The sequence below is a fragment of the Mastomys coucha genome, unplaced genomic scaffold (assembly GCF_008632895.1).
Source record: "Mastomys coucha isolate ucsf_1 unplaced genomic scaffold, UCSF_Mcou_1 pScaffold13, whole genome shotgun sequence".
NCBI classification, from domain to species: Eukaryota; Metazoa; Chordata; class Mammalia; order Rodentia; family Muridae; genus Mastomys; species Mastomys coucha.
The window spans coordinates 61,055,383-61,074,948 of record NW_022196895.1 but is presented as its reverse complement, the minus strand read 5'-3'; the positions used below and the strand labels follow the sequence as shown (position 1 = coordinate 61,074,948).

Sequence of the window (19,566 nt, the reverse complement as noted above, 5' to 3'; positions counted from 1 at the left end):
AAAAAAAAAAAACCAAAGGGAAAATAACAATTCTGTAATTGGCAGAACCGAGCATTTAATGGAAAAGGCCAGCCAGATTGTCTCTCAGCAATCTTAGCTCACCGCGGAGCGTACTACACTTGCTGATGAGTGTGTCTCTAGCAAGAGAGGACTTAGAACTTCCCCTCTGCCCATGACTGCAGAGTGCTGCAATATCTCAGGGGCTCACAGCCCTAAGTCAGAGGGACACTTTCTAGCCAGCATGCATGAGTGGCACTAGAGCAGAGCTGGTGAATCACAGAGTCCACACACTATCCCTAGCTTCCAACCTTTTCTCTACAGGGTTTTAAAGGCGGGAGCCGCGGGTTGATTAGCATGATTTATTAGCATTGTCCCAACAAACGCCAGCATCCTATAAATGCAGAGCTTGGTCTTGCAGCCTATAAACAGGAAGCGAGGGGTGCTTTTCCCTCTTAAGGGGCCTGCACCCACATTTGGGTACAGGGTATATCTTTCTATTTTTTCTGAGTGCTTCTCTTCCTCCTAACTAACAGGTTGAGCCTGTTAGCATTCTGTATAAACACCCCCACAGATACCTGGCAGCAGCCAGGTATGCTCCTCTCCATGGTTACCTGGCAACGGCCAGGTAGGCCTGGCCCTATAAAAGGGGCTGCTTGCCCCCTCCTCTCTCTCTTACGCCTGCTTCTCCCCCTTGCCTCCTACCCCTTTGTTCCCCCTCTCTCCACATAGTCATGGCCGGCCCCTACTTCTCTACTCTCTTCTCTCTGCCTTTCTCTGCCTCTGCTACCCTCTTAACCCCCCCTCCCCATGCCCTGAATCAACTCTATTCCATACTACACCAGTTTGTGTGTCTGGTCCCTCGGGGAAGGGATGCCTCGGCATGAGCCTGCCGAGGCACCTCCTTCCCCCACACTCCACCAGAACATATTCTTAGAGCTCTTTCTCTTTTTATGATCATAACAAAGCCTATATTAAATTATTTTTAAAAATGATGCTTTACTATTAAAAAAAAAAAAGGAGACAATCCTGGTTATCCATTCAAACCATCCTTTTATAAAGGACCAGGAAGAAAACATTTCAATCAACTACTTCTACCAACACCATTTTCTTCTTTCCAGTCCCAGTCCAACGCGAAGACCCCAGGTAGCTGCATCTCAACTGGAAAACTCACTGAAAAGCTGGAGTGAATTGTAAACTATCCAATTTCACCAGTCTTTGAACAGCACAGTAGTAACACACAAGGATGTATGTAACATGCAGTCACAAGCTCATATGAAGGAGAGGAACATGAGAATACTGACCGGACCAGTTATGGCTGGGTTCTGTAGTCTTGGATCTTCCCACTGAGTAATTTTGCTATCTGAAAACATTAAAAAACACCAGTGCATTAGTTCTAATCCCTTTGGTTGACAGGGTATTTAAGAAAGAAAAATTCCCCTTTCTAAAGCCCCTTTGGGTTGACCCCAGGGAGAATTTAGTATTTTGGGGTTAGAAGGGAACCCTGCTATTGCATGGCAAACGTATATATGATTAGTTAAAAATAATAATAAAAACACACAAGAAAAGTAAAACTGTATCTTTGCAGTTTGGGGTGAGCAATCTGGTAAATGTGCAATTATAAACCCCTCTAACTCGTAAAGGATTTATAGCTTGATCTTGATTTTCAAAAGGCATAAGGTTTAGTTCCCTAGGAAGTTAACACGCATACATACTTCTTTCTCATTTCAAATACTTCTTGAAATTTGCTTATGATGTTGAAAAGCTGCTTTCAAGTAGAGATTTCTACATTGAACGGAGAAATAATCCACCCTTGTGCCTCTCGCACGCACGCATTACTGAGGCAGCAAAATTTTGATCACAAATATAAAATAAATAAAAAGAATTAGACAGAGCTGAGCAAGATTTCAGAGAAAGGGTTCCCTGGCAGCCTGGCTGGGCACTTTCCTTTCTTCCAAAAGGTGAACAAAAGTGCTCAGGTGATGGCGTAGAGCAGCTGCCTAGTGTGGGGTTTCACTTTGCACATGATTAAAAATGCTTCTGAGGGGCCTGGGCGTGTGCAGCCCCAGGTGGAGGTGCCTCTGGGGCACTCAGGTAACAAAGGTGTGGCAAGAGTAGGCTGGGGTACAACAGGTTACTTCTAAGTTTAAAAGAGAAGGGGGAGGGGAGTGTTGTTTCTCTGAAAACTCACCCTGATCACTCTTAGCCTGCTAGTGAGCTGACAGGAACTCATAGATGCAACTTTAACAAGCACCTTAGTTAATTTTCTAAACCCTGACGTTACGAACGTTTATGAAAACAGAGGCATTGTTTATAAAAATGCTCTGGGCTGATTATGATTAAAGCAGATGCTGATGTATGTACCAAAAAGCCACAGTGAAGCCCAGCACTGTGTAAGGAAGATACACTCATGATAAAGATGGTCTGCATGAAGAAGAAATAGACAAAAAAAAACAACCCCCTAAGACTACACATCTCCAGTACTAATTTCATTTTAATTTGGCAGGACAAGTACATGAATGTAAAGTTTAACTGCTTCAGGGAACACCGGCAGATACAGATAATTGTATTTAAAATAAATAAATACAATTTAAATACGGATTGCATTTTAAGTTGTCTAATTTCTAAGAAGAGAATGACTTTGTAAATTCAAAGCTGCTACTGAGGTGGAAAAATTAAAAAAAACAAAACAAAACAAAACAAAACAAAAAACCCTAAAATACAAGTCACAGAATACAGCAGGACCTAACCGGATAGAACCGTGCCTTTACACAGCAGCTTGGGTAATAACTGTCATGACTGGATGTTTGCCATCAAAATAAACCAACCTCTCCTGACACAGGAGGACTTTCAAATCTTCTGACCAGACCCGAATATCAGACTCCGTCCCTGACACCTGCCCTGGGTTCCTTTAGCTTCCGGAGCAGGTGATTTACCAACACCCAGGGGCCCTGTTACCTGACACCCCAGTCGGCAGCCTGAGGATTAACCAGGCCCGCTGATTTGATTGAATTGAGATTAGTGAAGCAAACCTGTGGGTGTGTCTGTGAGGGCTTTTCCGGAGAGGATTAACTAAGGGGTGGGGGTGGGGTGGGGGAGACCTGTCTGAATGTGGGCAGCCCTAACCTACAAGCTGGGGGTGCTTGGATGGATTTAAAGGAGAAAACTGGGAAGGACCATCATCCTTGACATTCTGTCACTCTCTTCCTGTCTGTTAGGATGAGTAGGCTCTGCCATATGTCAACCACGATGATGGTCCAGAATCAATGGAGCAAAGGGTAGATCTCTGAAACTGTGAGCGAAAATGAACTCTTCCTCCTTTAAACTGGGCTGCATAGGCCAGGTATCGTCTCATTAACAGAAGCAGCGTCACAATGCACTGACTACCAAGATGGAGAACCTGCCCAAGTCCTTGCCTGTCCTTGGTGATCATCCAATTGTCATTACTTTGTTCTTGCTGCGTGGGACATGCATCTGTGTCCTGGATGACTGTTACTCCCCGATCTAGATCCTTAGGGTCATGGCCTCTATTGGGGATTTCCTCCATAGGTCTGCCCAAAGTTTATTCTCAAAAATACAACTGACCAGAGGTCTGGGAATAGACCTCTGAAGCTCCCACTAGTGAATCTGAGCCCTCATCCTGTGAGATACCTCTTGGCTTGGCCTGGGTACCCTGCCAGCCAGCCTCCTTTGCAGAACAGGCAGAACAGACTGCATTCCTTTGAGGTTGGTATGCCATAGCCAGTCACGCTCCTGTAAATGTCTATACACATACAAACGAATCATGACCAAGGGTTTTTGAGGGGCAGATCTCATTGCCCATGTGGAATGGCTGGCTCTATCTGGTTTTTTTTTGTTTTTTGTTTTTTTTTTTGTTGTTGTTGTTGTTTTTGTTTTTGTTTTTTTGCTAAACTCAATTCCCACCATGCCCTTCAGAGTGAATCCTGCTCAAAATCTGTCCAGAAGAGAACACACGCCCCACAGAGCCATCTTCAGCCACTATCAAGCCGAGCACTCAAATAATAGGCTCACCTTCCAACACAATACCCAAGACACCTTCTGGCACTCCCTACCAGACACGAGCCCTCAAGAACAGGGCTCGGAAGGTAGCAATCCAATAACTCCTCTCCACTACTGACCATGGCCCAGCATATAACAGGAGCTTCCTGGGCTGTCTTTAATGACTGAGGGAAAAAGCCGAGAGCGAAAACAAAGTCCTTCACAAAGTTTGAGTGCTTGGAACCACACTCATGTTCCTGGGGCTGACAGAACGAATCTGCCGTGAAAGATCATCCACAGGTGACGAGTGGGGGACAGTTAGCCAGGGTTTCAAAAAAGAACATCAGAATCTAAGCATGCTCTTTTTACCTCTGAGACTAATTACACTTCAAATCAAATGACAAGAAGGAAGTAGAGGGAATAAGAACCCTAGCTATGTTAGCTACTGCTCATGGATTAGGTAACTGTAGGCAGGGTGCAGGAACACACTAATTACCGGAATTTCTCTTGTAACTTTTGTCTTGGAGATACCACTGGCCAGTGGCTCAGCTTCTGGGTACATCTGGTCTGTGAGAAAGACATTCTCCCCAAGAGCGCTAGAGATTTCATTCTAGATATTTCTCTAACACTTTACCCAGAAGGAGCGTGCCAGTCACTGTCTAGCAAACGAATCACGGTGTCCAAATGAGCATCTAGTGCTTCTGAAAGCCTGCCTCTCAGGTCAACCACTGTCAATGTAGGAAATGCCTACAGCGCCTGAACAGAAAGAAGCCCTATTCCTTGCCCATGGGCATGGTGGCTGCAAAGGGAGATGGTGGATTTTGTCGGGAACATTTTACTCCGAAGGTGAGAAAACTTCTAACTCTTATCCACCAGGTGATTAAAGCTGTCTTGGGGAGTACCCACTGACCTGAGGAAATCTCTGAAAACACAGGATTTTGTACTTTACACACTAGATTTTGAGGTAAAAGGCAGAAGAATGGCTTCTCGGCCCGTATCCCTTTACGGCTGTCCACAGGGCAAAGTTCGGGAAATTACGGAGAACTGGTTTTAGTGGCATTAAGAGTGTAACCTCTCCCCCCATTTTAGAAAGTTCTCAGAATTTAGAATAAATAGTATTGTGGGGGGATAATTCATGCACGTAACTAGAAAGTGGCCATGTTGACAACTGTATGCTCACAGTACAGTGCTGGAAAGTGCATAACTCAGTGTTTTTTCTAATCAAAGACCAATCCAAAGCTTATATATCTTGAAATAATCTGTTTTAACTCCAAGGGTGGCCCTGGCCCCTAAATATTCTGAGTTTTGGGTAGGCACTCTCACTGACTTCAAACCCACTAACCCTCATGTCTGAAGACAAGTTCTTGGAGTATCCTAGGTCGCCTTCTCCCCTACAGACAGCCACTGGTCTGTGTATGAGCACTGACCAGGGACAGGATTCTCAGCAAAAGGCTCCATCAATACACTTGAGCTCACTTCCTGCTTATGAACTACATGAAAGCACACGACCAGACCCCACCAACTGCACACGGATTGGAACTTTATCAGATGCTTTCTTATGCGTTTTTTTTTTCCTTCTTCAGAAAGTTTTAGGGCTACATGAAAATAATTTTCTGTAAAACAAACCACTTAAAGACAAAACCAAACAAAACCAAACGAAGCCAACTCAAAACGTCTCTCCAATACCAACCCCCTGGCTAAAAGCAAACAAACATTATTAGCTTAACTTGTAGATGAAACGAGAAACCGCACATATATCCACGGGTGCTAAAAGCAGACGTCTTCAGCAAATGCACCAAGGTTTCGGGAAAACAGCTGCATATATCATTAGTGAGCTGGGAGCAGGGACACACGCCACGATAGAAAATAAGTTCAGAACCGGCCTCTGAAGTCAGTGCTCCGAAAGGAAGCAGCCACCGTGGAGAACGCCGCTCCTTGAGTAGATTCGTTCTTTTTATTTAAAAACTAAATCATCACTTCTAATCTTATTTTCTATTTCCAGAGTGTATTTATTAAAAAGCACAGATATCAAGGGATTGTCAAAACAAAAATTAAAAAAAAAAATTTTTTTTTAATCATAAAAAAAGTTAATAGGGTCACAAGATCAAGTTGGGTGAAAGCTGGGAGGGCTACTTGGAAGCAACCTTGGGGTGAAGGCACAGTACCGTATAAGGGCACTGACTCCCTGGTATCATGCTCTCCACATAACACCTGGCTGCCTGGACAGGGAGTAAAATGACAAAGCTTCACCATCACATTTATGTCACCCTCCCCTTCTGTACCCTGTCACACCTGTGGACACAGCGGGAGCTACTTACTATGGTCAATGTAAAACGTGCGGCCATCCAAGTGGATCCTTTCTTCCCAACCAGGCTAGCATCCAGGACAGGGAGAGAGGAGAATGCAGACATCAGTTAGCAGTTCCCAAACCCACGGGCGGCGACACTAAAACTCCAGGACCCTTCTAGGCTGGTCTGGGCCATCTAAACGAATCCTAGAACCGCAAACCCAACCCAACCCAACCCAACCCAACCCAACCCAACCCAACCCAACTCAACCTGCCTCTTCAGCTCCAGCATTTTTTTTTTATGAAGGGTGAGCTGTTGAAGAAGGCAGACAGTAAAAGTTTCATCCCAAACCCAGTACAGACCAAATTATATCATGCCTCCAAAGGGAAACAGAACTGCAAAAGCAAAACAAAACCCAAAGCACCCCCCTCATGTTCATCAAGAGGCCACAACAAAGGGGAAAAACACTTTAAAAAAAAATATCTACAGGTTAAGCGACTTTCGAGAAACTTTCTGTGGTGATTCGTGCCTTTTCCTTCCACAGTATTTCGTGGCTCTTGTTCTTATGACTCTGACCACAGTACGGCTGCAGCTCAGGAGCTGCTAAGTTACAAAATAAACGCGTGCTGCTTAAATTGCCACCTGTAGTATTCGCCCCTTGCGCATGTCCTATATCAAAAAGGAACTCCCACTAATGGCTAGGAATTAAAAGCCTTCTTTTACAAGCACTGGCTCGTAATGTACCTTTCAAACTGCCCTGACATCTAACCCTTCTAAGCAACATTGACCAATGGACCCAGAAAGCCTGGGGTCGGGGGCACAGGATTCCCATGAACACCGACAGGATAATCACACATTTCCGGACCATTTCACATCTCTGTAGTATACTCACAGGAAGAGGGCCCAGGTCATTAGGGTTTAAAGATGCCTTTGACCGCATATGTACTGGAAACTTCAACCGTGGATCTTCCTGCAGGAAAGATGTACACGGCAGCTGTTAAGGGGGCCTCTCTGTGCTTGCGCATTGGCACCTTCCCGTCCTCCATGTCTCCAGGAGGGATGCCAGCTGCCTGCTTGGTGGGGGAAGCCTGGCTACCGTATCTCAGGAAAGGGGAACAAGCCTCGGATGGGAGGCTAACTGTTTCCCCCAGACTCAGAGAAGGGGAAAGAGGAAAGGCAACCTGACTGGGAGATGCATGACTGTCCTCCAGAGACAGAGAGGGGTAAGTGTTCAGTCCCTAAGGGGGACCCCGTGAGAGCAGCATTCCTTAGTACTTGGGCTTCACAGGCTCCTTCTGAGTCTGTCTGACCAGAGAGTCCAGGTTCTATTTCAGAGACTACCGATCAAGCTCTGACGATTATGTCTTAACATAAAATTTGTAAGCATTTTTTCCTTAAAAGATATGTTCCTACGAGGCCAGAGAAAAATCAAGGAAAGAAATATACACTCTGTCATCTTTGGTCATGTATTCTCCTTTGCAAAAAATAGTTAGACATTGGGTCTTGCGACCTCCCTTGTCTCTGTTCCTTTAGATAGGAAAAACAGCATCAGAGACTGAGTTTCTCAAACTCACTTGTCCAAAGGATTCAGTCCAGAGTTGGGACTTGCCCCACACGTAGAGCCAATTGGGGTTTATAGAATCCGAAGCTTTTAAACTCAGAAGATTAGAAAACAAATAAAACTCAGAATGATACCCAGTCAACTGGAACAATAACACTATGAACCCAGGTAAAAGCAAGCTGTTGAGACATCTGATACTAGCTCCATCTCATCAAAGCAAATAAAGGCTGTGCTGCTGCCAAATTAACAAAAGGCTTACTGCTTCGTCAACTTCCCGGATCAACAGTGAAAGCCAGGAGCGCTGGAATATAACCAAGTGAGAGGTTTTTGGAAATAGCAAGAATAGAAAAGGGCACAAACAGTACAAGCAGCCCTGTCTCTACAAGCGAGAGTAGATTTTAATTGAAGACATAAATCACCGGCGTGCTCTGTGAGGAATGTTGACTCCGAAGCTAATGCATCTTTCAAGGGGCTGAGATGTAGCATCCCCAGTGTTCTGTAGCACACAGAGTTATGCCAGGATTTAGGATTTAGAGAAGCAAGAAGCTGATAGGTAAGGTATCACTTGGAGCTGGAAGACTCAAATGAACTCCACTAAAGCTACTCAGCTAGTGTTAACTCTGAGATGGGGACAGGCGATACCACGGCTGCCAGGGATCCTTGAAATCTCAGGTAGCCAATGACCAAGTCAGGTTTACAGAAAGCCCAGGGTGTCTTGTTAGGAGGTGGGGATTCTGGGCACTTTAACCAGAAAGGCCAGCCATGGAGTGAAGTCAAACTGTGCAAGACAAGTGGCTTTGTGGGCCACTGATGGGTGATTCAGAGAGACAAAAAAGGTAAGACAGTAAGATCAATGAAAAGTATCAGGTCCTGGGGGAGTGGGAAGAGGCCAGGCTGCGCAGCTTGCAGCCTGCTAAAATGGCTTTCTATGGGAGCCACACTTCAGAGCATGGGCAAGCCCAGGCTGAGGATTCCTATTTTATCATAGTAACAGTACTCAAATAAACAAACAAACAAATAAATAAGTAAATGAAATGGCTGCAGCTGCCAGTAGTCCGTGTATGCAGACTATGCCGTGGTAGCCACTGAAGCTACTGTCCCTTGGACAACCCAAGGAGGTAGGACAAGTGACAGACGTGGCAGCTGAGGTCTGATAACACTTAAATGGTAAGAGGGAATACTAAGGAGATCTTCAACGACAAGACTATCCAACCATCAAGCGCATAAAACACACTTCCCGTTTCTGTGCTTCCTCTGGGTAGGTGTATGTGTATAAATATATAAAATACAGGAATATTGACTGGTTAAAAAAAATAATCCCAAATGTGCCTTTTTCCCTTTAGTCTCAGCAGGCACACCACATTACAGTCTCTTTGGTTAGTGTGAACTTGGGTAGCTGTTATCTAACTTAAGGCATAAAGTCTATCGTAAAGACAGACCATACTTTGTCCTGTGAAAGGCATCAATATACGAACACATACACTTTTAGCTTCTCCCTTAATAAGGGGGATGAAGAAGGATCTCTAGTGACTCCCAGCACACCTTGCTCTGGGTGAGGCCAAAGCCATCCATGAGGATTAATTGTTTCTTTTTAAATGTGGTCAGATTTAATTCCAGTTAGTCTGCTGGTGCACGGCCTTCATCACCTGGGTGAATAAAGGCTGAGCACTGTAGATGATTCGAACTGACTCCTCTCCCGGTATAAAGGGGAGGGCAGCCTGAGTTTTCTCACGCTTCCAGGGAAAGTCAAGAACCAATGGAGGTACAGGATGAAGGGGGAAGAGGTCGGATTTTCACTGTCTTAAGTTTATCTTATTAGTTGTTTTTCCTTTGTCTGTTACAACACTCATAAAGCCAACTGCGAACATGCCTGAACTTAGAAAGCGTCTTTTCTCTTCCCGCCTCTCCCACCCCTTGTCAAGACGGACACGCAGTTCCGAATGTTTTTCATAATGAGGATGCGGTATGGTGTCCGTGCCTTTGTTTAGGACGAGATAACACAGCTGTGTCAGCATATCTGCCTACTGAGGAAGGGAGGTCTAACTTGAGGGAATTCCAGTTGTTGCTTAAGAATTTTCAATGGTAGCAGCCATGAAATGTTTCAGTAAAGCAAATGTTCAAATGAGCAAATCGGTCGATGGCAAGAGTCGGGTAAAGAGAGACAACTGGTAATTAAAAGCAGGTTTCATTTGGCACCAGTGCCAGCAGTAAATAAAGTGAGTGCTATTTAAAATCAATCCTGCCCAGCTGCACTTACACTGCAGTTGGGGCGTGAAAGGCTGCGAAAAGGTTAGGGGATTTCATTACTAAGCTAGTTCATATTACTAAAATCATAGCTTATGTTGGCAAGCCACAGTGGCTCCATTCACTAATCCTCTGACTTTTATGATATTTATCCCCTATCTCTGGAGCTCCGATTTTCTGGCTAAAGGTTTAGAACCCCATAGCAGTGCTATGGAAAATGGGAACACCAGAAGGACAGCCTAGGTTCTGTGTCATGACAGGAAAAAAAAAAATAGACCCCAAACCAATCTCTAGGGTTCTACTCGCCAAAGAGCAGCTGTCTTGGCCCACGGGCCTATAATACTATCTTCTGACTCAAAGGTGAATCAAACAAACCTCCATGTCATTCTATGCCTCTGAAGTAGTTGTCGGTTTACCAAACGAATGTCATTAGACCTTGATGGTAAGGCCCTTGGCAGGTAGGAAAATTCCTTCTCTACAAAAAAAAAGGGAAGGGCTCCCTGAGATTGGTTCAGTTCTCACTGTGGGGTGTCTGGAAATTTGAGTGCATTCCTGATTGTCGGTATATTGGGAGGGTCATGGCAGCCATTGGCATTCAGTGACGCAAGCCAAGGATGTTAAGCATCCCACAGAGGAAGGCACAGGCCTGCCCCAGCCGCCAAGAATGCTCTTGTGGGGACATGCTGCACCTCAGTCCACGGGAGTTTAGGGAGCACACGGTTGGATTCTCAAGGGATTGAATTAACATTACACCACAGACTGAGAGTAAATGATAGCCAAGGTCACCTTGGTCGAAACCTTTTCCTTAACACAATACCGCTGTTCCATCAACTGGGCAGTCACCACAGCTAGGAACGGGAACCGGCAGGTCATGTGCACAACTGATCCAAGACGGAAGAGGGATCCAGAGAAAACTCAGATTAGTTCTGCTCGTGGAACACAGATGCTGGAGGGGCAGCATTAATCCCCGAGTTTGCTCTATACAGTCAGATTGGACAGGCAGAAAAATAAAGTCCCTGCTGCATCAAAACCAACCAGAAACGAGAGAAGAAATTAGGCTAGAGTACAGGGTTAGGGACTATAACAGAGTCCGTGGACTTCTAGCAAGCGCTCTATTCTGCCTTGAAGAAGCTAGCTCTGAGTAGGCTGAAGAAACAAAGATCTGACAGAGGGACACAGAGATGCTCGTTTACCTTGGCCTCAACTCATTTCTCCCAAGTGCAACACACAGGCTCTTTCACACGTGTGACTGGAGAAAGATCAGAGTGGCAAGAAAATCAGTTTGGTCAAAATGTTCACTGGGAAAACCAGTCAAATCTTCACCAGGTCATTAGGGCAATTTTAATTTGTGAAAAAAGGAAAGAGAATGTAGCACAGAAATTCAAAAACCACTCATCTGAAATGACAGCTAGAGAGAAAAGGGCATGCGCAAGCAAAAAGAGACAGGGAATGTTTCAAATGTTACCATACCTAATACAATGACTAATACAATAGCCTGAGATGTGTTACAATGAAGTCAAAAGGCTAGCAGTGTGAAGGCTGCCCTTGCCCCCAAATGGAACAAATTATTAAAACCAGAGATTCCCAGGACTGCCACACTGGTAACCCCCAGTGGCCAGCAGCTGTGTCTGAGCATCAGAGGAGCCGACCAGCCCCTCAGGACACTCGCTTCAGAGTTGGCGATGGAACTCCTCTAGAAGGACCAGGAGGATTGAGTCAGAAAGGAAGAGAATTAATTGGAGCTCACGGTGAAAAATGGAGCCAAATAAAAGCAGCAGCCTTACCCAGGTTGTAGTCTTTGTGTTATGGTCAATGAAGAAGGGTCGGCCGTTTGGCGCTATCCTCATCTCCCAGCCTGGCGGCAGGAAGCTCTGTGTGACTTTGTGTTGTGGTTTGGGGGAGTTGTAAGGTGATGGCTGAGGGGACTGTGGATTGGAAAGGGTATCTTTCACAGCACGGCGTATGGGTGAATCCTTGGCACCCTAAAGAACAATAACGAGTGTTAGAACTCTTCACCATGGGCCAATCCGACACGCCACAATGCAGCTGGTATTGTAGAAAGCTCTTCCTCGGAGACCAATGAGGGACAGGCTCCCCCAAGCCCCCATTCATTTCTCCATGTACTTTCAAACCAACTCTAACTTTACACCTTTCTATTGGTTAGATAGATATGCAACAATATCAAGGATGAACAGCCACAATTCTTTGCCAATCATGCCTGCCAAAAATACCATTTTATGGGTGGAGATTTCAGAGCAGAGCAAGACAAGCCCTTGCTCTCAAAGAGCCCATAGTCTAACAAACACACTGCCTGGTTTTAGAGCCTGGAAGGAGACCTCCATTGGTGGGGGCAGCCACCTGGAATGACAGTCATTATCCCACATTCCCACTGTGTAGCAGCTTGCTTCAGAGCATTTAATTTACTCATGTCTTCTCTGGCTTTTGAGGGTCTGCCATTTATGATGATCAAGGTGGCCACTAAAACATGACAAGGATAGCATACAAGCAGATGTCCAGCAATGATGTAAGAGATGAAAATACACATCAGAAACACGTATCCACACAATGGAAGACCTACAGTCAAAGAAAATATGAACAAAGCGATCGCTATGGTATAAAACCCAACAGAAGCATGGCTACTCGGAAGAAGGATGAGATTTGATGGCGTAACAGGCAAGAAGGAGCAACACAACAGGAACGGCACAGGTTCAGCAGAGAGCGCACCAGCGGCCGCACACGGCGCCAGCCAAATGAGAATGAAGATTCTGATAGAGTCCAGAATGTTAGCTGGCCGAGACACAGAAGCACGTGGGCAGCCTGCTCAGAGCAGCCTTCACCACCAACACATGACTGCTCAGTGTGGAGCTGCCTCAGGAACAGAGAGCCCAGTGTAGAGAGAAGAGAGAATGAAGAGAAGCCACAGGACAGAGATGACCCTGGTTAGATGAGGCCACCTTCTCACCTCCAGTGGGGCAGATAAAGTTACTGTTGGCGAGCTGAGGCTACGGGGCCGGCGGATCTGGGGTTCGACTAGGTGGTTGTTACTGTTTGTGGCTGATCCGGAGGCACCGTCTTCTGCAAGCTATTTTGGAGGCAAAAACAAGTTAGCTTTGTATGAGGATCTTCCCTGTGTGTGATTAGGAGCATGAACCACCACCACCACAACACACACACACAGCCATAATAACAGGTCTGGCCTATGTAAAGCATAGGGGGAGTAATTAAAGCTAATAATGGGGGACAAAGCCTTGGGAGACACATTCAAGAGAACTAAAAATAAGTCACTGGCCAACTAGAAACTAGCCTTGGAAAAAAAAGAGATTTAGGGTGTGGGAGAGGGAGAGGGAGCTATCCATGGTCATAAGCTCACTTTCTCAAAGTACTTTTCTGTCACATTAAAACATGTATCCAAGGACCAAAATCTTCCTCAGGCAACTATTCTACCGAGAGTAACACCGAGAGCGTCTTTGGTGAGATCTGCTTTAGACCCAGGCCCTTCGTAACAGGACATGAACACCATGCTAGGAGGCTGGTCAGTACATCTTGGCTGCTAAGGTCCCTGAGTCTGGGCTGGAATGGTGATCTTCATACCTGCATGATTGGTCGAGTCCAGGTTGTGGTTCGATTGTTATGATTGACATAGTATGTTCGTCCCTTTGCATCTTTTCTTTCTTCCCAGCCTGAAGGCAGGCCCGGCGTGGTATGTACATAGGCCACTGATGGCTGTTTGTGCAAGAAATTATTATTATTTAACAACTAGAATTTGTTTTCTGACCGGTTTAATAAAGTAACGTACACCTAGAAGTTATATTTCTCTAGGCAAGATAAGTTAATGCTGCTTGTACAGAAAACAACAACAACAACATCAAAAAACCAACAGACAACAAACAAACAAACAAAAAAAAAACCAGAGAAAAACCAAACCAAAACCCACAACCCACAAAGAGTATCTGGGAGTCAGAAACAAACCGACTCGAAGAGCTTCCACTCTCCTGTGAGACAAAAGGCATTCACATGCTTACAAAATCGTCTCTTAGCCTCTGAGGTCTTAAATACAGAACCATCACCAAAGTGTCAGTAAAGAAAAACAATGTCTCATAACCTGGTCCAGTTGCTAAAGTCCATTGCTAAGCCGCATAGTTCCAAAGAGAATTTCAAGCCACCCAATGCTTATGTCCAGAGAAGGAATGAATGCTGCAGACATGTTAAGTCAGCTGGCTAACCACAGATGCTCAGTGCATTGTTCCTCCTGAGACCCAGTGTGCACAAACTTTCAGGGCAAAGTGTGATACGGAGTCTCTCCTCTGACTTGCACTCCTGTATGGAGACATAATCTACAGGATCCCTAGCATGTCTATGCTCCCTAGCTCAGGAGGTCCCCTAGTCCCTTGGTGAAGGGTTCCTATGAAGCCCCCTATTAGAGGCAGTGTTTATACCAGTGTAATGACATCGATTATACACCTCCCACAGCCTGTGATGTCTAGTGTGAACTATAAATAGATAATGCAAATACTTTATTTTCTTTCTGTCTTTCTTTTCCCTTCCTTCCTTCCTTCCTTTCTTCCTTCCTTCCTTCCTTCCTTCCTTCCTTCCTTCCTTCCTTCCTTCCTTTCTTTCTTTCTTTCTTTCTTTCTTTCTTTCTCTCTCTCTTTCTCTCTCTCTTTCTTTCTTTCAAGACAGGACTTTACTACATAGCCTTGGCTGGCCTAGAGTTCACATGTAAACCAGAAAAGCCTTGAACTCCTAGAAGGCCTACCTCTGCCTCCCCAGTGCTGGCAATGGGCCACGACACCCAGCATGAATTCCATCTTTTCAAATGAAGAATTACCGAGACTTTGGCTTGTGTAAGAAGCCTATGAGAGAGAGCTTGGGTGAACAGGTGCTAGAGTATACAGAATGACTGAGTGACTGTCAGGAAAGGGATGCCCAGGACGAGTGCCTAGGAATGCCTGCACCCATGGTACTGAATTGTGCTGGGGAAGCAATGCTTTAGGGGAGGTGCTCAGAAAGACAGTGCCTACCAGGGCCCGTAAGACTTCTGGGAAGTTGAGGAACAGCCCTTCTGCTCTGGGTGCTGCTTTCCCACCACTCCTCTTAAGTACCTGAGCCGGGGATGCTTTCCTGGAATTGGGCTGATCATGGGACTCTTCTCTTACTGAGCTTTTGTCCTTTTCTAGCTACTCTGCTGACTGCTAACTTCTCTGGTGAAGGTCACAGCCACAGAGTCCTCGGTGCCCTGTGACTGTGAATCAGAGACCATGCCTATTGCAAGTACCACGGACTGCGACTGAAGGGGCCCTTCTATGTGCTTTCCACGCTGAACAGCGAGCGCACTCCGTTAACTTGGAAGCTAACTGAGGAGCAGCTGACTCCGTGGTTATTTCTAAGCCATGTTTATCAGGCAGGGAGAGAGTGTATCTAAGGAACTTTCCTGCTAAAAATGCTCCTTGACGTTTTCCCAGATAAGTCCTAAGAGATCAGGGAATTCCAAGAGCAACTAACCATACCGCATCCTGTACCTAGGAGCAAGACAACTACCAACAGAGAGATGTAAGCTGTTATGACCATGAAAGACAGACCAAGTGGTCCACAGCCTGGGAAGACACCCATAACAAAGCCCCACCTCCCTTCCAGGACTTTCATCTGGACTGGCTGGAAGCCTAGTCTGCTATACTGTTATCTAAGCAAACAGACAACAAATTTTCGGCGAAACACATTTTGACTTACTGTGGCTTATATGAGCACAATTGCTTTAACTACATGAATATTAAATAGCAATTGCTACTGTACTCCTTTTTTGATGACTCACGTTTTAGGGAGAGGCCATCTGATAGGTTCTCAGAAAACTCAATTCTAGGAACAACCCAGACTGTAACAAACGAATATCAGCAACACCCATTCCTGGGACAGACACTTTCGGGGCCACTGACATCCCTGATGGCTTAGATGTGTTATAATCTCAGTACCGAACTGTCAGCTGCAAGAACTTCCTGCACCCGGGTTATATACACAGAGCTCTACAGGTAACAGGACTGGTTACACAGAGGAGGCTAGCAGAGAGAATGTGGCTAAAGTGAATTGACTAGGCAACCAGTAAGAAAGCTGTAATTAAAATATGTCCTGACAGCGTCCTCTCAAGATGAGCATGTAGAACAACGTGTGCCAAGGAATCTAGCTATTACTATTAAAACATGGCCACCCAGGACACACAGGACCAGCAATGACAAGACTCAGCTTCTCCAGGCGGCTCTTGGAAGAGACCCATGCTTGGGTGCAATGATTAGATTTATATTACTCTATGTGAATGATGCTTCAGCTCATCTCAAGAAACAGGTTAGGCAATCCAAACATAAACCGAACTTAACATTTGGGTTTTCATCCATAACTACATTGCACTGCCGAGTGTTATAGTTCCAAATAGGCACTCACTCCAGTCTTATGGTGGGGCTGGGATCGACTCACTACAATGAAGAACAGGACTATGCTGACACTGAGGGAGTCTGACTATCCTTTGATACCGAGCATCATAGATTCTCCATGACTCATCCAGACGCAGCCACAGTGGTATCTCGGGATATTTTTAGAATCAATTCAGTGAAGATCAAAGGACCTTGCTCCCTCGCTCTTTCTATCTGAAAGGGCGAGCCCTGGTGCGGCTTGTAATAAAGTGACATGGTGTACAGGCTTTTGCCATAAAGCAAAAAGGTCAGGAGTCCTCAGATGAGGAACAGTACTTTTAAGAGAAGTGTTACCTAGAAGGACAGTTACCACACGCAGTAGACGGCGTGGGAATGCCCGTCAGCATGGGAAATGCGTTTAAACTGTGGTGTAATTCCACCACTGAATGCAGAATGATTATCAACATAGCTGAGAAAAACCAACCTAAGTTAAAAATAGTTTTCTGAGCATTATGTATGCAACATCATGCTGGTCTCCCCCCTCTCCCCCGATAAACAGAGCCTGCGTGTATAACTGTAACATGTGCATGGTTGGGAAGGCACAGGAGTGAGGGGATACTTTCTAGGAAGTTTCTGCCTGGCATATGCAACACAGAGGAGGTAAGAGGGAAGGCAGAATGGAAAATAGAGAGGATAGGAGAGAAAGGGACGTGGTCCTTCCAAACCTATCTAGATACTCAGCAAGCATGGCAGAGCATGGTGGGAGCATCTAGGAACTACCACTGCCAAGGCTTCAAAAATAAAAGACCAAACCAAATAAAAGACCAAATTCATGGACGGCGGAGAACATTGGGGAAGAAGGCTTGAAGATGCCAGCCCCAGAGGCACATGGGTTCTCCTTCGGTTGGATGACCTTGTCCTGTCAAGTGACCATTTATCACAGTCTGGTCCTAGAGTAGTTCAGTTTGCTCTGTCTTTTGCTACCAGGAGTCATCATAACACCCCACAGCTAGAAGCAGGTTGCAGATCCAATTACATGTAACAAGGAATGATACCCTCAGAGGAGACTGTGGGGAGGAGACAAACCATCCTGTGGAAGGGTCTGTCTTGTGGCTCCACTATGCAGAGTAGGCTGTGTCACCACCACCGTAGGAGACCAACTAAGGCCTGCAGACTTCTTTGAATTCAGCCTGGTGGTGGAACCTGGCCCTCCAGTTCTTGACTGCTACATAAGCCACAGGGGCTTAGCAACCTTATGCCCTGCTCGCCACTCTGACTGCTAATCTGAGTGTCCTTTGTGTAACACTGAGTGTTAAACATCCTCCAGAAAACCAGCTATTGTGTAAGTAGTTAAAGTCATTCACAAATAATAAAGCAGTCGCAGCGTGTGCGGCAAAGGTGAAAAAATTAAGACACTTCTTCAAAGAGTCTTCTGAGCGAGAATCAACAAACACAGACTGGCCTGACTTTAAGGATCAGGAGAACACAACAAAAACAACTAGTCAGATTGAAATTACACAGAAGTATGAATGCTATCAATCAAAATAAGAAAATAATAACAATCATAGATACTTCCATTGAAAGTATCCTAACTGCTTTCTGTCCTGGGAATCGTACAAACGCTTGTCCATCCCTGTAAATCAAACTCCTCATAGCAGAGCAAGGTTACAGGTTATGATGGAGATGCAATCCGGTTCCCTGTTATAAATGTGGTGTGGGAAACAGGAGTCTCTTGCACACCTACACTCCCATGCACATCCCTGAATGACTCTTATGGTGTCTCTCGCTTAACCAAGTATTCAACAGCAAGAGAGAAAGCTTACCAGGAATAAAGACACTAACAAAACTCTCCTGGAAATGCTTGGAAATGCACAGTTAACCAAGCTTGCGAGTACTTCTAATCAAATTATACAGGATTAAAAATGACTCCATTTTACCCAGTACCTTAAAGCACCCAAAACGACAAGTTTAAGATAAGAAGCACATGTGCCTCTCTACCATAAAGAAACGGACCTGATTTTGGAAATGGGAGGGAGCATATTCATCATAATCAAAATAATAAACCATCCCACAGACTTTCACCGTTAGTGTTCAATAACTGGGGTCATTACCGTTGACTCCTCACCACCCGTGACAGTTGACGAACGGGCTCGCCTAGTTGGGGTGCTGGGCTGTTAAATGATAATGTACATCAGTAACATGTATTTGGGGGGAGCTATTTATTGCTTAGTGAATCAGAAATCACTGCTGTGGAAAAGCTGTGACAGGTGACGTGAGATCGGTATCCCCACTATCCGCCTTGTCCAAATGAAGCTGAGCATGCCCCAATGACCTCTCTGTACCACCATGTCACCCCACAGGAGCTCAGGCTACATTCTTGATAGGGATGACTAACAGTCACTTCAAATGTGAAGCTTTGTGCTTCCACAGTCCAAAGCTTAGCAGATTCTTTCATATGCAAATCTCAGAGAGGCCAATGAGTGCTCGGCATCTTAAGAACAAGGGGACAGGTGCAATCAAGGTTTCCAGGCAAAGGGACTCTGTGGCAAATAAAGCTGATACTGATTTTGAAGAGGAGAGTGAGAGCGATTAATTTCTGCAGGACAATCACAGAATCATCAGGTTGACAAGGATCCCCAGCAGCTCGCCATAGTCTATGGTTCTGCTTTGGGAGGTCTGAATGGAACCCATCTCAGCTTGTTTTCAGCCAACTGACACAATGGACTCCACAATTCAATTTATTATTTTGGCTAGTACACACATCACTTCATTTTGTAACTTTAAAAACAGTAAGACCTAAATAAAAATGTCCACTGAAGTCAGGGAAAAAATGTATAAGAAGAAGAAGGTTTCAAAAATTTTAGATCTGTTGCCTATCAAGTTCATATACAATGAAGCAGGTCATGAAAGATGATCTGTAGCAAAAATGGGTGTGACGGCTCATGCTTGAGATCTCAGCACTCAGGAGGGAAAGCAGGAGATTGTTGCAAGCTTAGGGCTAGCCTGGAGTCTATAATTAGAGTTCCAGTCTGGCCTGGTATATAGACCAAGCCTCTGTCTTAATTCTCCCCACCCCCAT

General features: G+C 45.2%; 1 protein-coding gene across 10 annotated transcripts in view; it reads right to left on the bottom strand.

Annotated features, from left to right (window-relative positions):
* Positions 1–19,566, bottom strand: part of Nedd4l (NEDD4 like E3 ubiquitin protein ligase) — a 341,716-nt gene that overhangs the window by 29,187 nt on the left and 292,963 nt on the right. For all 10 annotated transcript variants that reach the window (XM_031365878.1, XM_031365882.1, XM_031365880.1 and 7 more), the window contains 6 exons: positions 13,681–13,812; positions 13,052–13,171; positions 11,874–12,071; positions 7,177–7,254; positions 6,315–6,369; positions 1,302–1,360 (listed from right to left, as the gene is read on the bottom strand). In XM_031365878.1, coding sequence (XP_031221738.1) covers positions 1,302–1,360; positions 6,315–6,369; positions 7,177–7,254; positions 11,874–12,071; positions 13,052–13,171; positions 13,681–13,812 — 642 coding nt within the window. The remainder of the gene's footprint in view (positions 1–1,301; positions 1,361–6,314; positions 6,370–7,176; positions 7,255–11,873; positions 12,072–13,051; positions 13,172–13,680; positions 13,813–19,566) is intronic.